At 41.5% G+C, this 25,105-nt stretch overlaps 2 protein-coding genes across 5 annotated transcripts; both read right to left on the bottom strand.

Moving 5' to 3' along the window:
- Positions 1–3,484: 3,484 nt before the first annotated feature.
- Positions 3,485–6,286, bottom strand: LOC123938054 (IgA inducing protein). The gene has a single exon (XM_045999001.1). It carries the CDS (start codon positions 3,787–3,789, stop codon positions 3,628–3,630), a length of 162 nt encoding a protein of 53 aa, XP_045854957.1. The 5' UTR covers positions 3,790–6,286; the 3' UTR covers positions 3,485–3,627.
- Positions 6,287–17,012: 10,726 nt separating this feature from the next.
- Positions 17,013–24,324, bottom strand: PURA (purine rich element binding protein A). Of its 4 annotated transcripts, none has more exons than XM_045998999.1 (2): positions 24,016–24,324; positions 17,013–18,209 (listed from the first exon to the last, which is right to left on the bottom strand). In XM_045998999.1, the coding sequence occupies exon 2, from the start codon at positions 18,063–18,065 to the stop codon at positions 17,097–17,099; it is 969 nt and encodes a 322-aa protein (XP_045854955.1). In that variant the 5' UTR covers positions 18,066–18,209; positions 24,016–24,324; the 3' UTR covers positions 17,013–17,096. The 4 variants fall into 4 exon arrangements, with proteins under 4 accessions (XP_045854955.1, XP_045854954.1, XP_045854956.1 ...); XM_045998998.1 differs by having other exon boundaries at positions 23,883–24,324; XM_045999000.1 differs by lacking the exon at positions 24,016–24,324 and adding an exon at positions 18,720–21,289.
- Positions 24,325–25,105: the final 781 nt, after the last annotated feature.

A 25,105-nucleotide genomic window follows, 5' to 3' on the forward strand; every position in this document is an offset into this window, starting at 1 on the left:
CAGCTTTCCTCAGTCCTGCTCTGAGTAAGTCATTCCCCCCCTGAAAGGGGAGGGGGAAATGAAAATGTGGATTCATTCATGAATCAACCTTCAGAACAGGAAGTGTGGCTTTTGAGCTATACAGGGAACATGAGCTTTGCCATCCAGCTAAGTACATCCTGAGGTGAGGCAACATCAAAGTCAGGGGGACTCCACAAGTTAGAAGAGGAGGCAGAACCTTAGAGGGAAAACAATATGCTAGAGTGACTGAGACCAAGGGTGTGCTCCAGCATCAGGCTGCCAGGACTTGTGACTTGAATTCTGTGTGGTCCTGGGCATGTTACTTAATCTCTCCGTGCCTCAGTTTCCCTCTTAGGTAAAATGGGGGTAAATAATAGTGCCTATCTCATAGGGTTGTAGTATGAATTAAATAAAGTAAAACACTTAGCTTAGTAAAGTAGTGGGCCTGGAAAAACTTATGATGGTAGCAGTACAGGCCCACCCTTAGTGTCACTGCCAGAGACAAAAAAAACCGGAGGCAGGTTAGATCTGCTGCCAGTCTTCCCAGGAGGGTGACAAGGAAACTCCCACTCCTTTGGGGAAGGTCTAAGGTGTGAGCTGGGTATGAAAAGAGAGTCAGGATCCTGAGGATTGGCGGGAGGGGGGGGGGGGTGTGATTAAGTGGGTAACACCATGGGCTGTAAGGGGGGATATCCTGCTCTTTTAAACACTGCAACATTCACTGACTCTGTTTTGTGACATTTCCTCAAGGCCAACTTAAGTGTCAAATGGCCCAAATTGAACAAATCAAAATAAATAAAAATCATTGTTGAGGAGAACTGGGACAACCTTACTGAAGACAAGCTGGAGATCTGCGCTCTGAGGGCAGAATCCCCATTTTCAGGAAAAAGAAAAAGTGACTCCTCCCGCTGGAGTTCCAGAAGTGTGGGGGATGGTGCTGAAGTGAAAGCAGTGGTGTTGTATGCCGGCCCTGAGGTTAGCTAGCAGTCAAGCACTGAAAAGGAGATCTCTTCTTTCCTCTGATCCTGAATGAGCAGAACCTCTTTCAAACCCTGTACTCTCAATCAGAAAGCCCTGTCTGCTTAGAAAGAAACTGTTACTGGAACTAGGAACAAAGAGATTTATAAAACCACGCAAAACAGCCAAAGTAAAATGACGTACCACATGGTTAAATAAAAGTTAACATCTATTAGAGGTGGTGGTGGGAAGAGTTTGTCAATTATATCACTTGAGAAAACAAAGAGCTTAATAAAAATGACAAAGAGTTCTGTTGAACATGAGGGACCCTTTTCTTGAGGGGTCTCCCTCTGTGGCACTACAAGCCTTGTCCTGTCATCAGACCTATTCCACATCTCCCCCCCCCCCCCCACCCTGCAGAACTTCACTACTTGCTCTTCAAAATGACCATCCACAGGGCATATTTTATCATAGTCCCATCTGGAGTCTTTAAAAGAGTAAGGTCACAGACAGGGAGGAAGGGGCTTCTGACTTTTCCTTCCCTTATACTTACTGCAAATCCTGGCTAGAATTTCCACCTCAAGTTCCTATAACTAGTTATATCCCTTTGAAAGGGATCCAAGAGTTAGACTGATTCTACCTTGGGCCCAGAAGGGAATCTGGTCTCCTTTTCAGTAAGTACCCACCTGTTCTGTGGGTGCTTTCCAAATCAGAGGCCCTGCAGAATGTAGGGAAAACTTTCTTTGCACTCCACCTACCTCCTCCAAACAGTGACACCCTCAGCTTTAAGTTTTCATAAGCAAAGTATTTTTACTGGAGTGGTGGCTGTCAGATGTAGAAGCTAGTCCAATAGCTAGTCTGATGTTCTTTACAAAGAAGGGCCACTTTAGCAAGAAAAAAAACAGTAACAACAATAGCAAAACCTTCTCAGGATTCACCCAGGAAAGTCTAGAACTGTAATACTATGATCTTGAGATATTTTTATAGCCATATATCATTTTTAGAATATAACCACTGTCACATACATTTAAATACACTGAAAAATTTTCTATGGTGTGACTTTTGCAGGAACCTTGTCGCTGCAACTACTTGCTCCAAGTCTCCTTCTATCCAGCCTGAAGGTAAGTGAAAGCATCAGCAAGGGTAAAATGAGGAAAAAGCAGAAATAATACTTCTAACTATACTCCTAAAGTCTGGGGAAAATGTCAGACACCTAAGGCCTCCACTGGTTTTTTTTTTTTTTTTTTTTTTTTAAAGATTCTATTTATTTATTTGACAGGGAGAGATCACAAGTAGACAGAGAGGCAGGCAGAGAGAGAGAGAGGGAAGCAGGCTCCCCGCTGAGCAGAGCGCCCGATGCGGGACTCGATCCCAGGACCCTGAGATCATGACCTGAGCCGAAGGCAGCGGCTTAACCCACTGAGCCACCCAGGCGCCCCTTCCACTGGTTTTTGAATTAGAGGACAAAACTAGGATTTTTTTTTAGTCCAATAATCTGACCTTCTGTAAGAAGACCTCATAAAAACTATTCTGAACGATCACACCTGGGCCACATTTTCATTGGTAACTTCACTCTCTACCACTCTGTTCACCAGAAAAGCAGTTCTGAAAGGATCTTTAAGCACAGCCTCTATTTTCTATATAAGATTCTCTTCATGTTTTGTCATGTACTCTTTGGTAAGTCTTCCACTACCCTAAACCAACTTCAAATTTAAAAATGACAGAAGACTAAAAACCCTTCCATGGGAAAGGCGCATGATTTATGGGAAAAGTTTTTCTTTTTTTCTTCAATTGTGATGGGCTAGGTTAATCATCATTCTATGAGAGAATTTTATAAAACTTACTCAGGGCGCCTGGGTGGCTCAGCCGGTTAAGTGTCTGCCTTCAGCTCAGGTCCTGATCCCAGGGTCCTGGGATTGAGCTCCATGTCTGGGCTCCCTGCTCTGTGGGGAATCTGCTTCTCTCATTCCCTCTCCCTCGGCCTCTGCTTCTGTACTATCTTTCTTTCTCAAATAAAAAAAATCTTTAAAAAAAAAACCCAAAAAACTACTCAAAAAGATAGGCAAGTCATTCACATAAAGTCTTTAGAAATAAATAAATGTGTTTTAAAGACATTTGTTTACTTTTTTAAGGATTTATTTATTTGAGAGAGAAAGAGACAGGGAGAAAGGGAACACAAGCAGGAGGGAATGGGGGAGGGTGAAGCATACTCCCCACCGGGCTCTGGGGCTCAATCCCAGGACCCTGAATTACAACCTGAGCCAAAGGCAGACGCTTAATGATTGAGCCACCCAGGCGCCCCAATAAATGTGTTTTAAAATAAAGTAGAAAATAGAGTTTTCCAGTATGAGAAAACACACTTAAAGCTTACAGCCAATTAATGATCAGGCATGTATACCTGTTACTGAGTCCTAAAAATGGTTTCCATCTATCAGAAAAAAAAATGCAAGAACAACCAGATTCCCCCCCAAAAGACACTGAAACAAAAGACTGATCTGTTTATATAGTCACATGAAAAATAAACATCTTTATTTTTTTGCCTACTTTATTTCTTTTTCAAATAAAATTTAAATCTGTACAAAGTATACTGTTACAGTATATATTTTGTAAGAATCAATGCCTAAAAGAATCACAATACTTCAATAAGCAGTACAGCAGACCTCGCTAGTTTCAGCTTTGATATTGAACAAACTCAAGCCGGCTGATGCACAACACATTTGCTTGGTTTCCACATGGTGAGTTCCCAGCACTGAGATGGGAGAACATGACAGCAAGTATGGTTATATTACAGCCCGACACACTGCGCTTCTTCATGTGATAATAACTGCACATATTTAATACAGAATGCTCAGATTTACTTTTTAAATTGCATTTGCTTACTTCTTAGTTGGCAAAATTCAGCATTCTTAATGGGGTCCCCAAACAGTGCAAATTAATGATATTCTACTGTATAATTGGCACATTTCCAATAAGGATTAACTTGTAAACTCAAAGAATATCACAACTTTGTCCTAAATTTTAACTAATACACATCTGGTCCATTTAACCAAAGTCAGTTTGGAAAGATATTAAAGAACAATTCTATTTTTGAAAGGATACTGTTTTGACCATTCTTTAGAGAAGTAAACTTTTAAATTGTCATTAAAATGTTTTACTATAAAAATTTTTACAAACTTGATTAGAAATTTCAAGATTATGATTCACAGCAGACAAATACAAACTTTATATTCCAACAATACCTACTCTTAGACTTTCAAACAGAGCACAACCATGTCAGCCGTGTTAACTAAAAATTCTGAACGGTGTACTAAATTTATAAGTGGTGCTGGGTCTAGCAAGTGTAAATACACAGTATATTTTAATGAAAAGAATTGTCTTCTTTATACTTTATTTGTTTTCCCATAAGGAAACATTAATGTTTACATTCTTTAATAAAGTTAATCTTACATCAGAATATAACTTAATACTGTCAGCAACAGGGACCACACACAGTAAATAAGAAGCACATTTAAAATAAGTCTGAATTCACATAGATTAACATTTGTTGGTTAATAAAATATCGACAGTATTACAATCTTACAATATTTACAGTAAGAAAAATCTAGAGTAATATATATCTTTCACAGCAGGATTCCTTTTTTTTTTTTTAAATTATTTCTTCCAGTTTGGGATTGTGTATACATGAAAAGCTCAAATAAAGCAACTCTGCAATATAATCTAAAATAATGGCTACTGGGGGGAAATTCTATCACAACCATTGAAAATAATGGTGACTTTTCACGGAGTCTGTGGCATCTGAGAACCCAGTTAATTAACCAAAGTCTTGCCCCAACCAGCCTCAGTTACCCAGATTAAAGCTGCAGAACTCCGGCCTTCCCTGACTGCTGAAAACCCAACAGATTTTCTCAACATGCTATAAGAAAAGAGGGAAATAGGTTTCAATTCACACCTTGTGGCTGGAAGGCTCCGGCCAGTGCATATTCTCAACTTAGTCTAAAAGGGCCCATTTCACCTCCAAAGCATCACAAGAGTTCCCCTTTAACTACAGGGCACTTTGATATGGAGCTTACTCATTCCTCAACTCTTGTGCATTAAGATAAGGCATGAACATGGCCCATATAATACACACCAGCATCTTACTTGGGACCAGGGCAAAGAAACAGACTAATGCAGTTTGCACTGAGGTCAACAGGGAAAATGGGAAGCGATGCAATTTCCAATTAGAATGGCAAGAAGAAGACCCACATCCCTAAACTGGAATTTAGCCAGGGCCTCAGAGTTAGCACCCCCTCTCTGAGTACCACAAGCGATTAGGATGTGTGCTCCGGGCCTCCTCTGAGAGAGCATCTACAGTAAGTAATGCCATGTGGGACATTAGTTCAGTGATGACTCCCAAGAAAACAGATACATTTCTTGAATCTGGGGCTGTCCACAGCACCTGAGGTCACTCATCTGAGCTGTGACCTGTCCCAACCCTGCTTACTTTAAGAGATCTGATGGGCACAGAGCACTCAGGGATATGGCTGCTGGCTACTTTGGACTCTAGATCTCACAGGTAATCAACAGGTATCTGGGATTGAATTAGCAAACTGTACCATAGCTCCTTAAACAGACACTGTCAGGTTTGAAATCATGTCAAGCATGAATCTTCACTGTCAGGTCAGAAATCAAAGTGGGTATCTTCCCACATCAGCCAAGGTTATTTTGTCAAAAACCTTAGAGGAGTTGGACAGTTTTTCATGTTCCAGGTGATTAGTTTACTTATTTCAGTCAAGCTTGATTGACAAACCAGACTGATCTATTTAGTTAGCTTTGTTTTTTTGATTCTTAAGTATGTGTTTAACCCAAAGCTGTTGTATTTGGGCTAAATACACTGACAGAGAAAATTCAAACAACAAAAGTTTTCAGCAAACTTCTGTGGTATTTTGTTTTTGGAAGTCAATGCAAGATCTAAAGGTATTTCTACCCAACAAAGTCTGTTTAAGTGTTTAATGTTATTTCCTTTTTGGTCCTATACAGAATGCTATGACTTCTATATAGGTCTGAATGCTGCTCCATGTAGATTCCTTCTGTATATCTAAAAATATATACTTTTCAGTAGTTCAATACATGGTTAATCTTCCCACAGAGGAAGATTTTTGTAATCACAAGTTGCAAAGTAGAAAAAAAATCTCCTTTCTAAGAAAGGAAATATACTTTCCTATTATACACTTTTGAAGAAGCCCAAAGGCATGCACCAAAAATCATTATGAAAACTAATACATGCACTAAAATGGTGTAGAGTTAGGACTTAAAGTGCTGATTTCTCAATTTTTAGATTTGGAGAAGACATTTTGTCAGTCATTGACTCAAAAATCTCCCCCCACCCCACCCACCCCACTCCATGGCATCAAGAGAGAAAAGTAAAAAGTATGCATAAATCTTTAAACTATTCTTTACATAGGGGAAAGGACAGATACAATAACTATCCTATTTATAAACTGGATTCCCAGTTTTAAATAAAATCAATATTTACTGGTAAAAATTGTCAAAGCTAATACATCCAAACAAATGTTACTAGTAAATAATGTTCTACATAGAGAATAATTTACTTTGGTTTTATGTACCTTCTCACAAATAATACTGGTGTCCCATACGTCACCAAACTGATGTGTTCCAGCAAAGTTGTAAGGCAAATCTTTTTTCCCAGTGACATCTTTTTTCCTAATAGACAAAACTAAAATCTTTTGGTGAGGAAGGGGTTAAGATAATGGCTAACCCCGTGGCATCCTGAGCATTGTGGTTTATCAAACTCTACCCTGCTAGAAGCTGTCAGGCACCCTGACCCCTGCCTTGAACCAGGAATGGCTCCCACGTCTAAAGATGCCCTGACTCCTTATAAATAGCTCTCAGAACATTGCTTCTTTTTCCCTTCCATCTGGATGTCTAACAAAGCTGGTTGCAATGTCACATTTTGCTAGTAGGGGCCACCATCTAACAATAATTCCAATCTGAAATGTTTTAAGCCAATAGTTAATTCTTAATTTTGTCAATTAATTGCATTAAAATTTTCTCTACAGAGTTTACTTAGAGCAGAGATCCTTATCTTGGGTTTCAGATGTGTGATGCCCCTGAGGTTGCATGTAAAATTATCTGTGTATGTGCATTTTTCTTTTTTTCTGGGGAGAGGGTCCATCACTTTCATCAGATTATCAAAGGTTTCTGTGATCTCAAAAAAGGGGTTATAAGGACTTAGAGGGATACCCGTAATTCATTTTATACTAGGGTTGGGAAATGGGGGCAGAAAACTAAAAATGGCCTCAGAAAAAAGGGGCCAAATTGCTGATCTTTTCCCTTTATTCAAATTTGGGAAATAAGTGCTTCAACCTAGGAAAAATAATTAATTAAGCTGATTAAACTCCATTAAAAAATAATCAAAGACACTTTCTAAAATATTTTCATTTTCCATATATGGTAAGTTTAGTCTCCAAGAAAAGGTTTGGAGACTGAATTTTTCTCTTTTCCCTAAGGAAATTCATAAACACAATGCTGATCATCATCCACATTTAAAGATCTGACAACCTAAAACTTAAGACAACTCTAATACTATATAGCCTTTAATTTACGATTTTGAGTAAAGGATTATCTAGAGTCAAATACACATTTGTCAACCTTCATTCCCCCAAATTGGTCCATAGTTAGACAACTATCGGGCACAATTCCACTAGATAAACCTAAAATTTGAACAATGGAAGTTTAACTTTCTATCCCAACTGAAAACAAACCCACAAGGTTCTACAATAAAGTCCAGCCACAAACATTCACACTATGTCATAGAGGACTTACCCACTTCAATACATCACTGAATTTTCAACAGAATTTATAAACATGAGATCGAGAATGACTACCAGAACATGCTGAGAAGAGCATGTCAAGAATTAAAACACGACTCTGTGCGCCCCCCCACCCCAATCGAGAAAAACACTCAGGCATTCCAAAAATAAACCAGATCTAAAGAGAGGCCTCTCACTTGTTAAAGTATGAAGCGCCCAAAAGGATACAGGGAAGGGACTATAAAATGAAATAATTAAATAGTGTACAAAAATTAATTTTAGCCAAAACACATTCTGTTCTATTGACAAAACTGTCGAACTTTTTTTGTTTTTTGGGTTTTTTTTTTCAATTTTGAACACTGTGTTGTACAATCTCACTAAGACAAAAAATATGTTCACAGGTACACATTTTGTTCTCCTATTCTTCCTAGAGCACATCTTGAGGTTATAAGAATGCTTCTAGTTAAAATAAATTCTCTTATCCCTTGCCGCCCTCCCCCCCTCAAAAAGTGAGTGAACCTTGAATTCCAAAAAGGAATATTCATTTCATGTAATTATTTCAATATCAGTTATATCATATAGACCATGATGAAACTCTATGAGCATTATGGAAAACTACATAAAAGAGGGAGCTGCCAATTGCCACCCACTTTGCTTCCAGCTTTTTAAGCCACTACCCAGCTAGACTCAGATCTCATTGACTTCAGTGAAAATAAATCAACACTCCAAAACCAGGCCATCTCAGGCTGGAAGCTGGATCTCAAAGACATCGTTTCATATACATATATATATATTTTTTTTTTCTACCCTAAGCTTTCACTTTGTCTATTCAAATAGTTTAATAAAGCTCACATTTACAAAGGATTATATTGGCAAATAAAGGCCCATATTAAAAACTTTTATCAAAACAAATTTTCATTCTACATAGCTAACACTAAGAAATATTTTCTTGGACTTATAAAGCATATTTAATTGCATATAAGTTTTGCTTTGGGTGGGATATTGAAATAATTCTGTAAGAAATTAGAAGACTAGAAACAAAAGTGAAAGTGACTAGTCTTAACTTTCAAAAAATCAAGTGCAAAGATAAATAGTGCAAATAATGAAAACTAGAAATTTTATAGGCAACTTTACATCTTTCCTGCTTTTGTACTTTTACATATTGATAACTCTATAAACCCTAACAACTGTATGCAGCATGGAAATGGGCTATCATTTATCTCCATTGACTAGACTCAAGGAATCCTTTCAAAGGCAGTCATTTAAATCACTGGTTCTTGACTAGACTTGGGAATTCATTTTTTAAAAACAATTCCTAAGGGAGAGGCTATTTAAGAAGGCTCTGCACAGATTTAAACAAGTTATAGAATGTAACTGTATAATAATTTAAAATCTGTAAGATGGGAAAAGCATACTAAAATGCTAATTCTAAAAAATAAATTATAATAATTTTATTGTTAATGAGCTTGGCATTTGTTAAAAAAAAAAGTTACTTTCCAGATACAAAATAGAACCTCTTTTTTAACCCAAGAAATTTTATCACTAATATATATACAGATAGGGTAAAATGAAATAATCTGTCAGAATTACTGAGAATAAGTCCATGTTAAACTAAAAAGGAGTCCAAATATGCTTGAATTGTGTAATTAAAAAAACAAAATATAATAGTAATTCTTCATCTTAGATAATTAAAAATGTTCCTGGGATATTGGGAACAGAAATCTAGACACTACCAGTTCACCCTACGAAGAACACAAGAACTTCCAAGATATATTAAATTATATTATTATCTGCCACCACTGAACACTTGGGAATTCTACAATTTTAAAGTAACAGAGAAAGTGGAAATACAAACAGAAATTGGAGTTTGGGGAGGTATGTTGTCTAATTTCAGAAATATAGTATTACTGAGGGTCATAAAGTCCACAGTCTTAAATTTTGGGAATGCAAATGTAAAAGAAATGAAAAAGATACCTAAAATTGCAGTTTAGTGTTTTTACCTGGTTTACTCTCCTCTTGTAAGAAATTAATGTGGACAAAGACTCAAGGTTCTATAAAATGAAGGTATGATATGGATTTTATGAACTAAGGACCATTTTGAAAAGTAAAGCTAAACTACACTGTAACATGAGCCCAGGAAAATAATCTGTATAATAAATATTTCTGATAGTTTAAAAATAAGTGAAAAAGTTTGAAATTTTATCTTCTTTCCCTCAAAATAGTAAGTCCCCAGTACCAAGAGGCTTTGACCAGAAAAGCTGTCATTTCACAATTGTGCTACTTAATTTGTCCAGAAAAGCAAACATCCTACACCTGAAAGCAGATTTGTGTAATGCATCATCATCATCATATCTAGCTAGAGAACAACAGCTTTCTCATAACCAACAAGGGAACCATTTTCTCTGGCTTTACTGAAACTTCATTAGTGAAGATCAACTTCATTGTCCTTGGCAAACAACGCTCATTTAAGACTCCACCTTAGTATCTTTTCCTACCTAAAATTTCTCCCATTTTACCACCAAACCATTCCCTTATATAACTCTCACACTCCAAATCATGAACACATTGAACAGTTCTTCCCTTTCTGCTCTCCAATTTCCAAACCATAATAAATCTCACCCCCCAGTAACTTACCTAAAATACACATACTTCTTACTTTCTTCAATACATGAATTTTTTTAAAACAACGTCAATGCCCTTCAGATTGCCAGCTTAAGACTATGGGGAAAATAGCACTCAAAAAAAACTGCCCAATTACCGCATTATACAGAAATCTTTCTGGGATCAGTTAGCCATGTTCTAAGGCAGGAGCCAGCAATTTCTTTACTTCCCTCTTAAAGGGGTAAGCTTGAGTGTCACTGGCAGGCCTATGGTAAAGAAAAGAATAAAGAAGGAGAGCAAAACAAGGAAAAAGGAGAATGGGAGAAAAAAAAGCCAAACGTATATGGTAGGGAGGTAGGTCAAATGCCACCAACTACCTACACTGGAAATTGCAAATCCATTCCAGCTGAATGGGTCCTTGACCCAATCCCAACATGTGTCTAATAATTCACTACCTGATGCCCATCACTGGTTGAGCTAGTCAAGGTGAATACATAAGTCACCTGTCCCGTAAGTTTGCTACTTCACAATAAGGACATCCTAAGTCCTCTGAGGATCCTTCTGTTTTAATGCAGTTTAGACTAAAACACATGTTAAGAAGAGTACTTCCATGATTCTCAAAATTCCAGAATATAAAGGTTTGGTCCTTGAACTTGGAGGCCTCTCAAATTATTAAAGTGCACCCTAAATCAAGAAAATTAAACTTTTAGCTTAATTTTTTCCTATGAAATGTTACAAAATTCTTAATAAGCAAACTGCTAAAGTCATCAAAACAAAGCATGCTTTCATGAAAATTCAAAAAATCTTGCAATTCCAAAATGAGTAAAATATTTCTGGTCCTTAAGAATTAACTTTATTTTACATAGAGGATCACCACCATGTTTCTACCTATCAAACAAGACAATTTTCACAAAAGCAAAGCACATCAGGGGAAAAAAGAAAAGAAAAGAAAAGAAAAAACAAATATCAAACGTAATATGGGGACAAAATAAAAATACATGAGTAATTATGAAACTTTTTTAAGAAAAATGTTTCTAACAAATGACCTTTGCCATACTCAGCTTTCCTAAAGACATAAATTGCCTAGACCATTCAACATCAAAACTTGGTAGTCAGTTTAGCAGCTGTAAGATGACAAATTGTTGGCTTGAACCAATCATATTGTTTACTTTTCACTTGGCTGTTTTTGCATTATGAAATTCTACCTGACATGATAATGCTAGTTTAGATGATCCTCACTTAACCCATAATAATGAAATTTGTTTGAAAAGAGCCTGTCAAATGGCCTAGGCCTTAAATTCAGGTTTTTAGGATAAAATAACTCCCCAAATATTAAAATCAGGTTTTCTTAAAAATATATTGCAAATTCTCTATGGTAATTAATGCAGCTGGGTGAAAAGAGTAAATTTAATAGCAGTGATCATTTTAGTTTTATAGTGTACTCTACTACAAATGGTCTAAATTCAGTTAACTTGCAATTAAAAAACCCAGGAATATTATAATTTATGATTTAGAAATGGATAAATTTTAACAGAAAACACAAATAACTTGTGAATTTGCTTACATAAGCAATTCCAATAAATTCTTTCCTATTCATTCCACTCTCACGAAAAAATATTTCTCTCTCCAAATCATTAAGATACTCAAATTTAAAGATATTCAACTATAAATGTTATACTCAGAGTTATCACCAATTGTTTCCAAACCTAAGTTGCTGAAGATTCCCCCCTTTTTTAAGCATCCTTTTACATAGAAAGCAGGATCTCATTCTGATATTGAAAAAACTCAGAAAAGGGAAAAAAGTCATTAGATTTGGTATCTCATTTTTTTAAATGGGGAAAAATATTAAAAGTATGTTCACATGTAAAAGAAAATGAATTGTAGAGTTATGAAAACAACTACAGCAACAATCTCAGAAATCTCCATTCTAAAATTATGTGGTAATCTCTGTGTGTGTGTGTGTGTGTGTGTGTGTGTGTGTAAAATATGAAAAAAATGAGCGGGAATATTGAAGAAAAGAGGGCGAACCACATGTGGGAGACAGAAGTAATAATCATGCCCATGGTGGGTTCACCACAGCTGGCATATACTCAAAATGTCATAAAAGAAAAATATGTTTAGAAAGTTTCAACAGTGCCAAATGCAAAATGTTAAAGCACAGCAACAATGAATGAGATAATCCTCACAAACGTCAAGTTCCATATGAAAACAGGAAGAAAAAAATTGACATATGCATCTTCTTTAATATACCAAATCTTAACTGACTTCAAGATCATATAAAGTGCTTGGGCCATGGTTACCCACCCAGATTCTCATTATCAACAGACTTATCTCTTCCCCTCCCTTCCACCCAAATTTAGTAGTGTTCCTGCAGAAAAAGTATAGCATTCCTGTATTAATAAGAGTAAGAAATGAAAACAGTGAGTACAACTGATAAGATCCATTGACTTTTATTACAAATGTACTTGATCACTTGGCTTCAAAAAGTTTAAAATCAATACCCTATTTTCTGTATGCCAGTACAAAGCAAACTGTTTTACAAATTAAATACCTAAAAATTTGACAAAAATATTAAAATTTGATGAAAAACAATTATAAAAATCCTTAATCTCTCTCTCTTCAAAAAAGGAGGCAGTCTTCCCAGTCCTATTATACAATATTAATAATATTCACCATTTTTAGAATAGGTAGCTAAATTATATTTTTCTGTTAGCATACAAAACTCTTAGACTAATAGATTTCATTTGTATATGCTCCAGTTAAGTTTGTGAATGCCATCTGATTGCAATATAATCAACTATCTTTAATTGAGTCCTAATTTACACTTATTTAATAATTTGCATAGTTTAAAAGGGATAAAGGTTATTCTACAACTAATTATCATAGGCTATTACAGTGCTATTTTTCAAGGCAATAAGTATTTGCTCCCAAATGAAATTATCTGTCTTCTTTAGGCAGGGGTTAAAATTACTAGCAGCTTTCTCCATTACCTGAAAAATCAAATTGGAATAGTTATCCATCTCTAGATGTGAAGACCTAAAAAAACATATCAATATATTTTCCACTTTGAGTCAAATTTCAACCCCTGCATGGGACTAGAAAGTGAGACTTTCAAGGTTTTTATTTCCCTGTTGGTTTTGGTTTCTACTCTCCATGGCTTTTAGGAAGCTGGGAAAGTTTGTCTTTCCTGACTCACATTGTCTCTCCTTTCCATTTGGCAAATATTCATCTACCTTCAATCTGTATCTAGTAGAGGAAAAGCCGACATGGCTTTTCTTATGAACTTCCTTTGTTGTCAAAGGCATGTATAATGATTTCTACAGTTCTGGTTAGTTAACTTTAGCTCCCTCTGTGGCTGGATGACTGCTGCTTCTAACATCAGCATGATAAATAGGAGGCACAAATAAAAAATAGCTTAAAAAAAGATTTGGTGATTTAAAAGAAAAAAAAAAAAAAACAAACAACACCAAACACACACACATATATGGGCATTTCAAATCTGGTGGCTGATCTCTGGATTAAATTACTTGACAGTGTCTCTCATTTTAAAGAACGTAAATATTGCAATGCATTTCAAGTTTTCTTTTATACTTAGGCAAATAATATAGTTTAACCAAGCTCTTGGACCTTAATCGTAAGACAAAGCAGATCATTAAAAATAAGGCATACTTGTCAGGAATTAAGTTCTTGTTTTTGGCACATTTGATCATACTGTCTTCTATGAATAACACATATGGTCAAATATACCATCTCCTTTTCCATTTCAGCACAAACAGGGTATACCAACTAGTAAAATAAAAACAAGGAAAAACTCCAACATAAAACACTGAGATAGAGAACCTTGGTAAAGTACCGAGCACCTGGGAGGAAGGGTGAGGAAAGGATGAAACAGTAGAGGGAAGGGAAGGTTGGAAGGGTGCTTGGGGAGGTAAAGTAAGATGCAAAAAAGAGCATCTTTACAGACACTTAGTCTTTTCTAAGATCACCTCTCAAGTCTTAAAAGATTTGCATGTGGATTTCTTTTTAAACCCACTGACCATTAATCAGACACTGGTTTCAAAATCTCAGTAAGATTGTGTTTAACTGTTATAGTGTAAAGACTGTTGCACAATATATGTGCTTATTGATCCGGTAGGATTCCAAGCAGAATCTGAAGTCTGTAGGTAAGAAAGGCTTCACTTTAGGTAACTCTGACCCTAAAGAAAACCTCATGAAAGAACTCGCATCTCAAAGAAAGGACACTTTGCCTAAGTTTGCTGTGTTTTTGTTGACTTGCACTACTTATTGCTGGCTACTATGAAACACTGATCTAGGAGTACTCCAACAACCTGTAGTACAAGGCTTAACTTTAAGAAGCTATAGTAAACAAGAGACAAAATCAAAGCAATTCTCTTTCCTAACTAGTAACAGCACAGAGAATGCAGTCTTTTCCATATCACAGTAAAAGTACAGTGAACAAAACAGCTCAACAAACCTTAAGACAAAAAAGTGCAGGTTATTAATGTTTACATGCAGTTGATAAGCATTCCAAATGTCACATTATGCACTGTAAAAGCTCAACTTTACTATATGGAAATAAGAAAAATGCACCTTGGGGGAAGGGGAAAAGCAATTTAATCATTTCCAGTGATTTTTGTAAGTAAAGAAATTCCTAACTATTGTACGGTCACCTCATATTTAACATTGTATGAATATTAAAAGCAAACAATTTAATGGGAAAATGCACAGTACAATGGAAATAGCTTGTTATTCAACACATACAGTAGATCTCAAAAACAAAGACAACACACTCAACCAGGGAGCTTAAAATATCAAATCAAAACCCAAAGAACCAGCAGAAAAAAAAAAAAAAATCCTTCAAAAAGACCACTGTTTCACCTTCCTAGGCCAATGCTTTACAATGTGAGAAGCACTGATACCTTCCAGCTCCTACAGGTGGTGTCTTCTACATACAGCAGTAAGATCTATATGGCTGGATTGCTAAGAAACAATTCCATTCCCAGAACTCTCTATGTCAGACAAGATCCTTTTTTTTTTTTTTTAACCAAAATACTTTCTACAGAATTCCAAATCAAAATGTACTGTTTAAGGCATCTTTTTTTTTATAACATTTTCTCTTCACTCAAAGATGATAGTCATGCAGCAGTTTAATGATAAAAATATATTAATATTTTACTATACAGCAGCAAGAAGTTAGTTGTCAATTAAAAGCACACGAACATCTTTAAATGAAATCCTGTAAAGACTATCGTTACAAACAATTTCAGTTTGGAGGACACCAACTTGGTAAAGTGCTCTCCTAAGCTTTGCATTTTCATACCCTACACCTTGAATTATATGAGTTATAGAACATACTTTTGATAGAAGGCTTGTACACTTGGGGAACACAAATACATTTAGCATATAATGTAGCCAGTAATAACTAGCACCACAGCTACATGGAAATCCTTTACACATACCAACTTGGCTTTCACTTTTAAAATGAAACTCAGAATCCATGGCTCAGTAGGATAACTATAATTGTGTTGCTCTGCTTTTTAACAGGTCTACATAAGTTAATAGCACTGGCAAAAATCAAAGAACAGCTTCAGACCTCTTACTAGTTTAGGAGACAGTGCTAGTGACCACAAATAGACTCGCTACCTGATGTCCAAGTACAGGTTCACTGGAAATTGCTGCACGTTAGTTTTTAAAATCTTTCTACACATAATAAAAAAAATATATTATGAACGATACATCTCATATACACAATAATGACAAAACACCTACTCAGTCAAAGCAAACAGATGCAGAAAAATATTATGGGAGATTTCCTTTATCTTTCTTTCTCTTTTTCCTTTTACTATTTGAATAACTTTGGTTCCAACCGTAAAAATCACAACTTAGCAAATTTCATTTAAATGCCTTTTTTAATAATTTCTTCATGTTCACAGAAGTTTCACTGACCATTTTTATATGTTTAAGGTCCAGATGCAATGCATATTGTATAAAAGAGAGCACTTATTGTTTACCTTGCATGAATTAAACCTACGTACCTTTAACTCTACAAACTTCTGCATAACATTTAGACAAAGCTCAGACACACAGCATGCCTAGCCCTCATATATATACACATCTCTAATCACAGGTATATAGGGTGTCAAATATACTATAATAACCTCCATGTAAGGTTTGAAATTTGGTAACAAAATGAGAAAAACTAAAAATATTATTTTACGTGTTCTAAAATATCTCTTTTTTGTGCTAAAGTCAAATGTTAGCTCAACATGAAAAGGACTTTTATATAATTCAGCAATATTATAATCTTGACCATTTTGCAAACACTTTTAATAATAATAGCTTAAACGTGTACAAAAGTTCTTGGTTAATTAGGGAAATAAACACTCAGTTCTTTATATTTTTTAATCAAGTAGGAAACACAGTTCATATAATGTTATTACTTTTTGTATTTTTTTTGTTTTTTGTTTTTAGCAGCTGCTTACTGTTTTATATGGTGGATAAAGTGGACAACATCCAGCGATGGGTGGCAAGTCAGGAAGAGAAACTGTCAGTTGGTGGAGGTTCTGTGGGTGGTGCTCCCTTGGAGTTAACAGTTATTTCTTTTTTTTTTTTTTTTAACTTTTTAACTTTTTATTTTCTCTCTTTCTTTACAGTATATTTTCTGTGTGTGGCTGTGTGTGTGTGTGTGTGCATGTGTGTGTGGGTTTTTTTTTCCATTCAGTTTGATCAATCTTCTTCCCCTTCTTCCTCACCCTGCAGCAACAGGGTGGCAGCGGCAGTCTCCTCCTGCTGCTGCTGCTGCTGCTGGTGGAGCTGCTCACAGGCAGCTCGCTTCTCCCTCTGCTTCTCTTGAATCTTCTTCATCTCCTCCGAGTACTTGCAGAAGGTGTGTCCGAACTTGGCCCACACCTTGTAGGGCACGGTGATGGAGTTGCGGTAGGTGGGCTTCACCTCACTCACTCGCATAAACACGCCGTACTTGTTGGAGCCCACATCGAAGAAGAAGCGCTTGTTGTCCACAGTCAAGGAGGTGCCCTCGGGCAGCTCGGCCGGCTCCTCCTCCACTCCGTAGTCATCGATGAGCTTGGCCAGAGCGTCGCGGAACTCGATGAGCCCCTGTGCGGGCAGCGCAATGGTCTGGCCCTGCGTGGAGCCCAGGCCGGGCCCCCGGTTGACCGTCTGGCGGATGCGCAGGAAGCGGCCGCGCTGGTTCTCCTTGAGATCCATGTAGTACTTGCGGTTCTCGCGCACCAGGAACTCGCTCTTGAGCGCCCGGCGCGGCTCGTCCTGCGCCTGGGCCAGGTCGGGCGGCTGGCTGGGGCCCAGCTGTGCGTAGTGCTCGATGAAGTCGCCCAGGTAGTCGCGGAACTCCACGGCCACTGACATGGAGAGAGTGAGGCGGCTCTTGTTGCCGCCCGCGCCCACCTCAGCGATCTTCAGGAAGCGGCCCTTGGCGTTCTGCTTCACGTCCAGGTAGAAGCGCTTGTTCTGGATGTCCACCCGCTTGGAGGCCAGCTCCTGCGTCTCGTGCTGCAGCCCCCCCGGGGCCCCGCCGCCGCCGCCGCCACTGCCGCCGCCGCCCCCGCCGCCACCACCGCCCCCGCCGGAGCCCGAGCCCGAGCCTGGGTGCCCCAGGGAGCCGCCCGAGCCCAGCGCCGCACCACCCTGCTCGCTGCCGCTGTCTCGGTCCGCCATGATGCTGCGCTCCGCCGCCGCGCCGCCGCCGCCGCCTGCCGCTCCGCCCGCCGCCTCAGTCGCCTCAGCCGCCGCTGCTTTCCCTCCCCGGCTCCGCCTGCTGCCGCCGCAACCCCCACAGCCAGTCAGCCACTCTCGCGAGATCTGCGGGAGAGACGAGACCCGGTAACAGGGCACTGACTCCCCAGTACAGTAGCAGGGCGCCCTACTGTACGCGCCCACCCGCCCGCCAGCACGTGACATGCGCCCCGTCCCTGATGCCAGCCCCCTGCCCGCCCGCCCGCCAGGCGGCGCCCACCCGCCGGCCCTCACCCCACACCCCTGGCTTGGGGGGGGGGACGCGCCGCGTCGCAGCTGCTGCCGCCACCACCACTGTGGCTGTCGCTGTTGGCCAGACCCTGAGCGGCCTCGGCCCAGGGAGTTGGGGGACCAGGGGTTAGAAGGGGACTGCCATACTAAGTACAGGGATCAGGCCTGAGCTTTGCTTTCCAGTGACCCCAAAGAGAGGATGTGGGGGAAGGGCCTGTGAAAGGCAAGTGAGCCCGCAGCAGACAGGGGACACCAAGTCACGGCCACCCACCCCTGTGGGCCCCAGCCAGACCCAAACCCAAACCCAGACAGGCCCACCCACTGCCTGGTTGGGCTGTCTCCTACCGCAGAGCCCTGGCCGCAGAGGCGGGCAAGTAACAGGAGAGATGGTGCGGCGGTAACCCTTAGCTGCAGGAGGGGCTGCCTGGGATGAGGACGGGGCGCCGGCAGCAGTGGCGCGGAGCAGCAGACACCTAGCCCGTCCCTCCCCTTGCTCCCGCCGCTCCCCCTCCCCGCGCACGGCAGCGGCTCTGGCCTCAGATGATCCCGCTCCCCCCTCCCCCCAACCGCAGCCCCGCACAGTCGGGCGGGCGGGCGGGCGGGCGCACTCACCGGCGGGGGGGAGCCGAGCAGAGGACGGCAGTCACACCAGGGCCGGGGTGCCCGCAGTGCCTGTTCGCGTTGGCTCTGCCCTTCCCCCCGAGCAACAATCAGAAAGAAACCCCACACTCACCCAAAAACCATCAACCAGCCCCCTTTGGGACCACAACTACCCGCCTGCCTCCCCCTCCTCCTTCCGAGATTTGGGGAAGGGGGGCACCCTGCTCAAGGCTGAGCCCAACCTGGGTTGCCGGCCAGCTCTGCGGATGAACCAGGCCCCGCCGAGCCTTCAGCCCCCGACCCACTCTTGTTCCCCACTGGAAGGACCCAGAATGGAGGAGAAAACCAAGCAAGATTTAGGAAATTCACGAGCTAAAAATGTCAGGAATTTCCTGGGAAACGCAGTTCCTTACGGGTTTCATTAACGCAGGTTCGCTCGCCTGTTTTACCCCTCCTCCCAGAAACTCTTAAGTGTCAAGGAGAGCCCCCACCTCTCAAAAAGTAAAACATTAAGTGATTAATGGTTTTTAGGTGACAGCTAGGTTACCAACCACGAATTAACCAATGAATCTTTGGACAGTGACTGCTAAAGGGGGTGTCTGGTCTCAGAAACGGGCTCAGAAATAAGTGAATTCCATCTTTCTAGATCTAAGGCATAATCTGGGGCCTGTTTCTTTTCTCCTAGATATACAGCAAATGCTCATACTCCCTCCCTGCAGTCTGTAGTTCTAACAGCTGGGAGAAAGCTAAGGCCTATCTCCAGGGGAACCCCAGCGGATCCCCCTTACACTCTCCTTATCACCTTCTACACCGGGCTCAGGGGATACAGACCTCACAGCCTAACTCCTGGCTTTCTCAAGCATGGATTGCTGCCTTCATCCTTAGAACAGTGTGTCTGTCCCATCTGTGGGCTCCATTCCCACTGAACATCCCTCAGCCCCCAAAGTAAGGAGTCTTGCCTCCCTCATTCAGCCCCAGAGACAGCTGAGTACATAGCTGCGCAAGCTTCCTGGAAAACAAAGGGGGGGGGGGGTAGATCAAGTAATGATCAAGAAACCCAGACCCTTCTAGTACATAAGCCTTGTCAATGACTGAGCCCTCAAAGTCCCCTAATAGATCCCTTCATCACCTAGGCAAACCTGCCTGCGAAGTATTCACAGCTTCTCTTTTCTCTTAGCAAGGGTCCCGTTCTACCCAGCATTAGCTCCTTTAGCTCTGGGTTGATGTTTGCTACTTCCCGCTAAAGAGCAAGAAACAGGGCAAAGCAGGATGGCTACCAAAGAGCAAACTGGAGTAGTCCTATGGGAACCAGCCCCAGAACCACCCACCTGTCCAGTAGTGCCTGAAATGATTCCCTGAGGGGGAGGCCCATTCTGAGAGACAGAAATCTGGACTTTGGGCCACATAAAAAAACTTCTTAGTTGCGGGGGGGCGGAGGGGCATCCTCCGGATTCACGTAGTACCCCTTTAGTGCTGATTTTTCTGAACTCCCTCCCTTGTCCCCAAGTCTGCAGGGAAGGGGAGAGAAGAACTGTTGGCGAACTTCCGACTGCGCAAAATTTCAAGTGAGAAAGAGCAGTGGCTCCTCCAGGCTCACACAGTAGCGATCAGGACCCTGGATAGACCCTGGCCCCAGACAGGGACAGAAAGGCTTAGTGACAGGGTCTCCACACAGAGCAGGGCGGGGTATTACGTTTCCAGCTGTAAAATGAGGCTAAGATCTGTATAAGTCTGATCTAGAAGAGCTCCTGCTCTTCTTCTGGGGTTTACCTTGCGCAGAACCCAGCCCTTGCCCCTTCAAGAGAGTTCACAGCAGCAAGAAGCCCAATGGGACTGCGAAGATGGTACACGCGCCTGCCGGTCCCTCCCATTCTTCCACACTAATGACTGCTTCCTCCAGGACAGAAAACTACGGTTTAAAACTGCTCATCTTCTTGGACCAACTTTAGAGTCTAAATTTCTTGCTCTCTGTCCCAAATATTTACATCCAGGGGTTCGGAAGCGGTTTGAGTTTGGGAACACCCTGATTTTCTTAAAAGGTGTTTGTCACCAGAAACTGAGTTCTTAGTTCCCCAGCGCAGAGGCAACTGATGAAGTTTCTAGACAAAGCACAAGTTAAATATCATTTGCATGCTTACACTGGGAATTTTAAGCCCAAATCAGCAAACGACTGAGACCTGGACCTCTCCACATAATATGCACTTACTTATGTTACACTATTTGTTATATATGTATAAAATTTTTGTCATTATATACTACCAGTTTCTCTCCTATTTTACAAATGTATCTAAAAGATTAAAAAAGTTAACAATGGCTTTTCCAAAATAATTCAATGGTAAATTGGATATTTAGTACATTTTCACTACTCAAAAAGTTAATTTCAGGATAAGCCTGTAATTGTGGGGCATTGGTCAGACTGGGGAGGGCATGGTGGTGAAAGGCGGCTTTCCTCAGGCTACAGAATACAGTAGTCTTAACAGTCTGGGAGGAAAGAATATTGACTCAGAGTAAAGTCTTAAAGTTTAGAACCTTAAAAAGAATTTCAAAGTTAGATTTGCATCCTAACATTGAAACTCCATGAGAAAATCTATAGATTTGAAAAGACTTTTAGCCATTTGCTAATTACTTAAATAATATACTTAGAAAATGAAAAGTCAGTTCTAGTGTCTAGCTTTTTGAATTTGTTATTTTGAAACAAACAGTTGTAAAATTAAACTGATGATTTCAATACAATGTAGAAAAGGTAAAGGGTAAACGAAATATATTAATATGCAGCAAAATATAGGTATTAATTAAAAATCATCAAATAATATTCTATTTCTACTCAAACTTTGCTTACTTTAAAAAACCTGATAAATATCTTTAGATTTCTTGTGCTCTTTTATTAATACTGTACACATTTTGAAGAGAACAGAGATTGCTTTATTTTTAATCCCACTATCTCTATGTCGTTAACACTCTTACCAACAAAAAATTGTTCATAAGTAAAACAAACATTAGGCAGAACAAGAAGGAAAAAAGCCTCAGTCTTCCTCAGCCTTAACTACGGGTGATTCTGAAATAATCTAATTCAGCTTTAGTCTTTAAAAGTAAAAATTAACACATACATATAAAATAAACTTGGAGGGAGGGAATCTACCTCTGAGTAATAAACCCTTTCGATTATGGAGTTCCCAACAGAAACAATATGCTGATTAATACCACAGATTTCCAGAATAAAAGAGAAGCAAGAACATTAGAAATTGTGTTGTCAAGTACTACTTAGGTTAAATACGTGTCTTAAACTAGACAATTATCTTCAATACTTAAATCATTAAAACTAACTGATATGTTGTATTGCAAGGGTTTAAGGTGGAGGAATTACCCATTTCTTCTCAGGGCTATCTATCAGAAAAATGAAGGGTAAAGTAAATGTTAGCGTTTAACAACAACAAAGACAAATAGTAATAGTATTTCATCAATCATTTTTTTTTAAAAGCATTATCGTCCTCCTATAGCTCACCTAATCTTTGAAATTATGCCTCTCCAATGCTATTTTAATGTTTAAAGATATGAATCAAACATTCAAAATCTGAAGAGAATCCTCGCACTTCACAAAATGTTTTCATTTTAAACATTTGCAAAAGAGTTAAATAAACGTAGCACACATTCTAAATTCGATCAAAGATTCTGCGAACCCGACATTTTATGTACCCAAAAGGCCCAAACAGAACCGATGCAAATGTCAATAGCTCACTCTCTTCCGGCTGATACTTAAAAGGTTTTACTAGTACCCAAAGGAATGAAATCAGCAACTCTCCACACTCTAGTCAACACTTCAATTTTCAAAGCCGCAATTCGCAAACGTCAGTTTGGGTTGGAAGCAGTAGGGGTCTTGAAGTAATAAAAAAAAAATTCCTTTTCTCCTCTGACAGTCTACCAAAAGATGTCAAACCAAATTCCGTCTATTGTAAAGCACTGGGACCTCCCTTCCAAGGACACGGGACACAAGCATAGACACCACTGCCAAAAAGCTCTCCAAAAGCACCTAGCCCGACAGAACGAATTAGAACCCTTAAGAGGGTCCCTCACAGACAGCGGAAATGAAGGTGGCATTAATTCAGGGGTAGACAGCAAGGAGCCAAAGAAAGTTACCCTAGCCGGACTTGGGCCTTTCTCTACCCAAGTTCGGAAACAAGGCAGATGTATTTGTGGGGGTCCCTTCTACAGACATTTCAAACCGCCTCCGGAGCCCACTGTCACTCAAAGGGAAGACCCTCCAGCTTCGCATCCGTTCCTTTTGCCCCCAAACAAAAGCAGAGGAGACTGCTGAGCTGACCTAGCTCCGAACATGTCTTGTTCGGACCACCCATCCTTGGGCCTGCCTTCATCTGCGATGTCAGCACCAATGTATTATTTTTTATTTTTACAACGCATCCTGGGCGGGTGTATGCATTGCGGGGGTGGGGGTTGAACAGAGAAGAGGAGGGGTTGGTAGTGAAGCCTAGAACCCTCCTTCCTCTCTCCTCCTGCCAGGGTTGCTGTGCAGGGAGTGTCGGCCACATTTGGCGCACTGTCCCAGGCCCGGGGCGAAGGTGGCCAGGGGAAATGGGGCTTAGGGATTGCTAACCAAACGTCACCATTGGTGGTCTACAAGCGTCTGCGGAGGTAGGATTGTCTTTTTTTTTTTTTTTTAAAGGGGCGTGTGATTTTGTTCTTTTTTGGAGGTGGGAGTTCGTTCCTTCGTTCGTGCGCTACGGGGGTGGGGGGGATGTTGCTGCACTGCCAGAGTCCCCGGAGGGAGGGTGCGAGGATGTCTACGATGGTACAGTAATTATTCCTGGGGCATACGAGCGCAATTAAAGGGGACGGGGTGGGCGGCACCTCGAGTTGTGGCAGTGCCAGCAGGGAAGGTCGCGAGGGGCTTACCCGGGCGGGCGGGCGCTGTCCTGCCGCAGGTGAGGGAGGGCGCGGGCTGGAGGGAGGGAAGGCGCGCGCTAGGCAGGCGCTAGGCTGGCGCGAGGAAAGGGGGAGGGGGAGAGGAGGGCGCGCGCGCGCACACCTGTCCTGGACAGCGGCGCGAGCCGAGCGGCGCCTCAGTCGGGCTCTGCCGGCTGAGGAGGAAGGAGGGCGGGCTGGCAGGCGGGGGCGGGACGCCGAGGGGAGGAGGAGGAGGCGGCTCGGATGGCTGGCTCGGCTCTCGCTCGTTCTCCCTCCCGCGGGCAAGTCCGGCTCACACCCTGCTTCTCCCGCTCACTCACAGCCCCTTTGGCTCTCCCTCCTCCTCCTCCTTCCCCTGCGGGATCCGCTCGCCGCCGCCGCAGACGGCAAGTCGTGGCAGCCAGACGTCGGCGCGTAACCCGGCGCTCCGTGCGTGACTCCGAGCGACGTCAGCGCGCGCTCCGCGCTACCCACCATCTCTCCCCCATCCTCCCCCCGTGGCTCGCGCCCTCCGCCCTCGCGTCCCTCCGTTTCAGTTGCCGCCGCGGCGGGCGCGGAGCGCGCTCCCTCCGCCCCCCTCTTGCGCGTGCGCGCGCTTTCTCCGCCGTTGGAGCGTCAACAGCCCACGGCCCAGGCCTTGAGGCGCGTCTGAGGAGGGGTCTGCTTGTGGCCTCTTTGCCCGCACTTCCTCCACTCACCGCCCGTGGCGCCCCTAGGAGGACTTACTCTCGTTAGGCTTTGAAGGCTGGAGCTAGGCTCAGGCGGGGCTAGAACCCCGTAGGGCCTGCATCAGCTCCAACTTAGGGCCCTAAGCGTCGTTACCGGTGCAGCTACCACCGTTTCCACCCGCCCTCGTTCCGCCCGCAAGTCTCAGGAGGCAATAGGCCTTTCATCTTCCGGGAGGGTCTCACCTTGGCCTTCGGACGCCCGCGGAGAGGGCTAGAAGGGCAGAATTAGCATAAAGAAGAAAGAGGAGACCACATTGGGGCTTTAGCCCCAGGAATCCTTGACAGGAAGCGTGGGGCTGCTGCCCAGCCTCCCACGCAGTGTAGGTGAAACTGGGCCCCTTCGAGGGACTGTGACTAAGGACAAAGCCCTGATAAATATTATTTATGCGTCCTTGGGCTGAGAGGAGAAAAGTCTAAGAGGCGAGTTAATTTTCATAAATTGCTACGCAAGGGCGAAATGCAGAACTATAAAATTTGTCCTTT

The sequence above is a fragment of the Meles meles genome, chromosome 3 (assembly GCF_922984935.1).
Source record: "Meles meles chromosome 3, mMelMel3.1 paternal haplotype, whole genome shotgun sequence".
In the NCBI taxonomy this organism is placed as follows: domain Eukaryota; kingdom Metazoa; phylum Chordata; class Mammalia; order Carnivora; family Mustelidae; genus Meles; species Meles meles.

Excerpts from the sequence above, each read along its gene's own strand:
- LOC123938054 (XM_045999001.1), bottom strand. The coding sequence starts at position 3,789 with ATGTGCAGTTATTATCACATGAAGAAGCGCAGTGTGTCGGGCTGTAAT.
- PURA (XM_045998997.1), bottom strand. The coding sequence starts at position 18,308 with ATGTCACGTGCTGGCGGGCGGGTGGGCGCGTACAGTAGGGCGCCCTGC.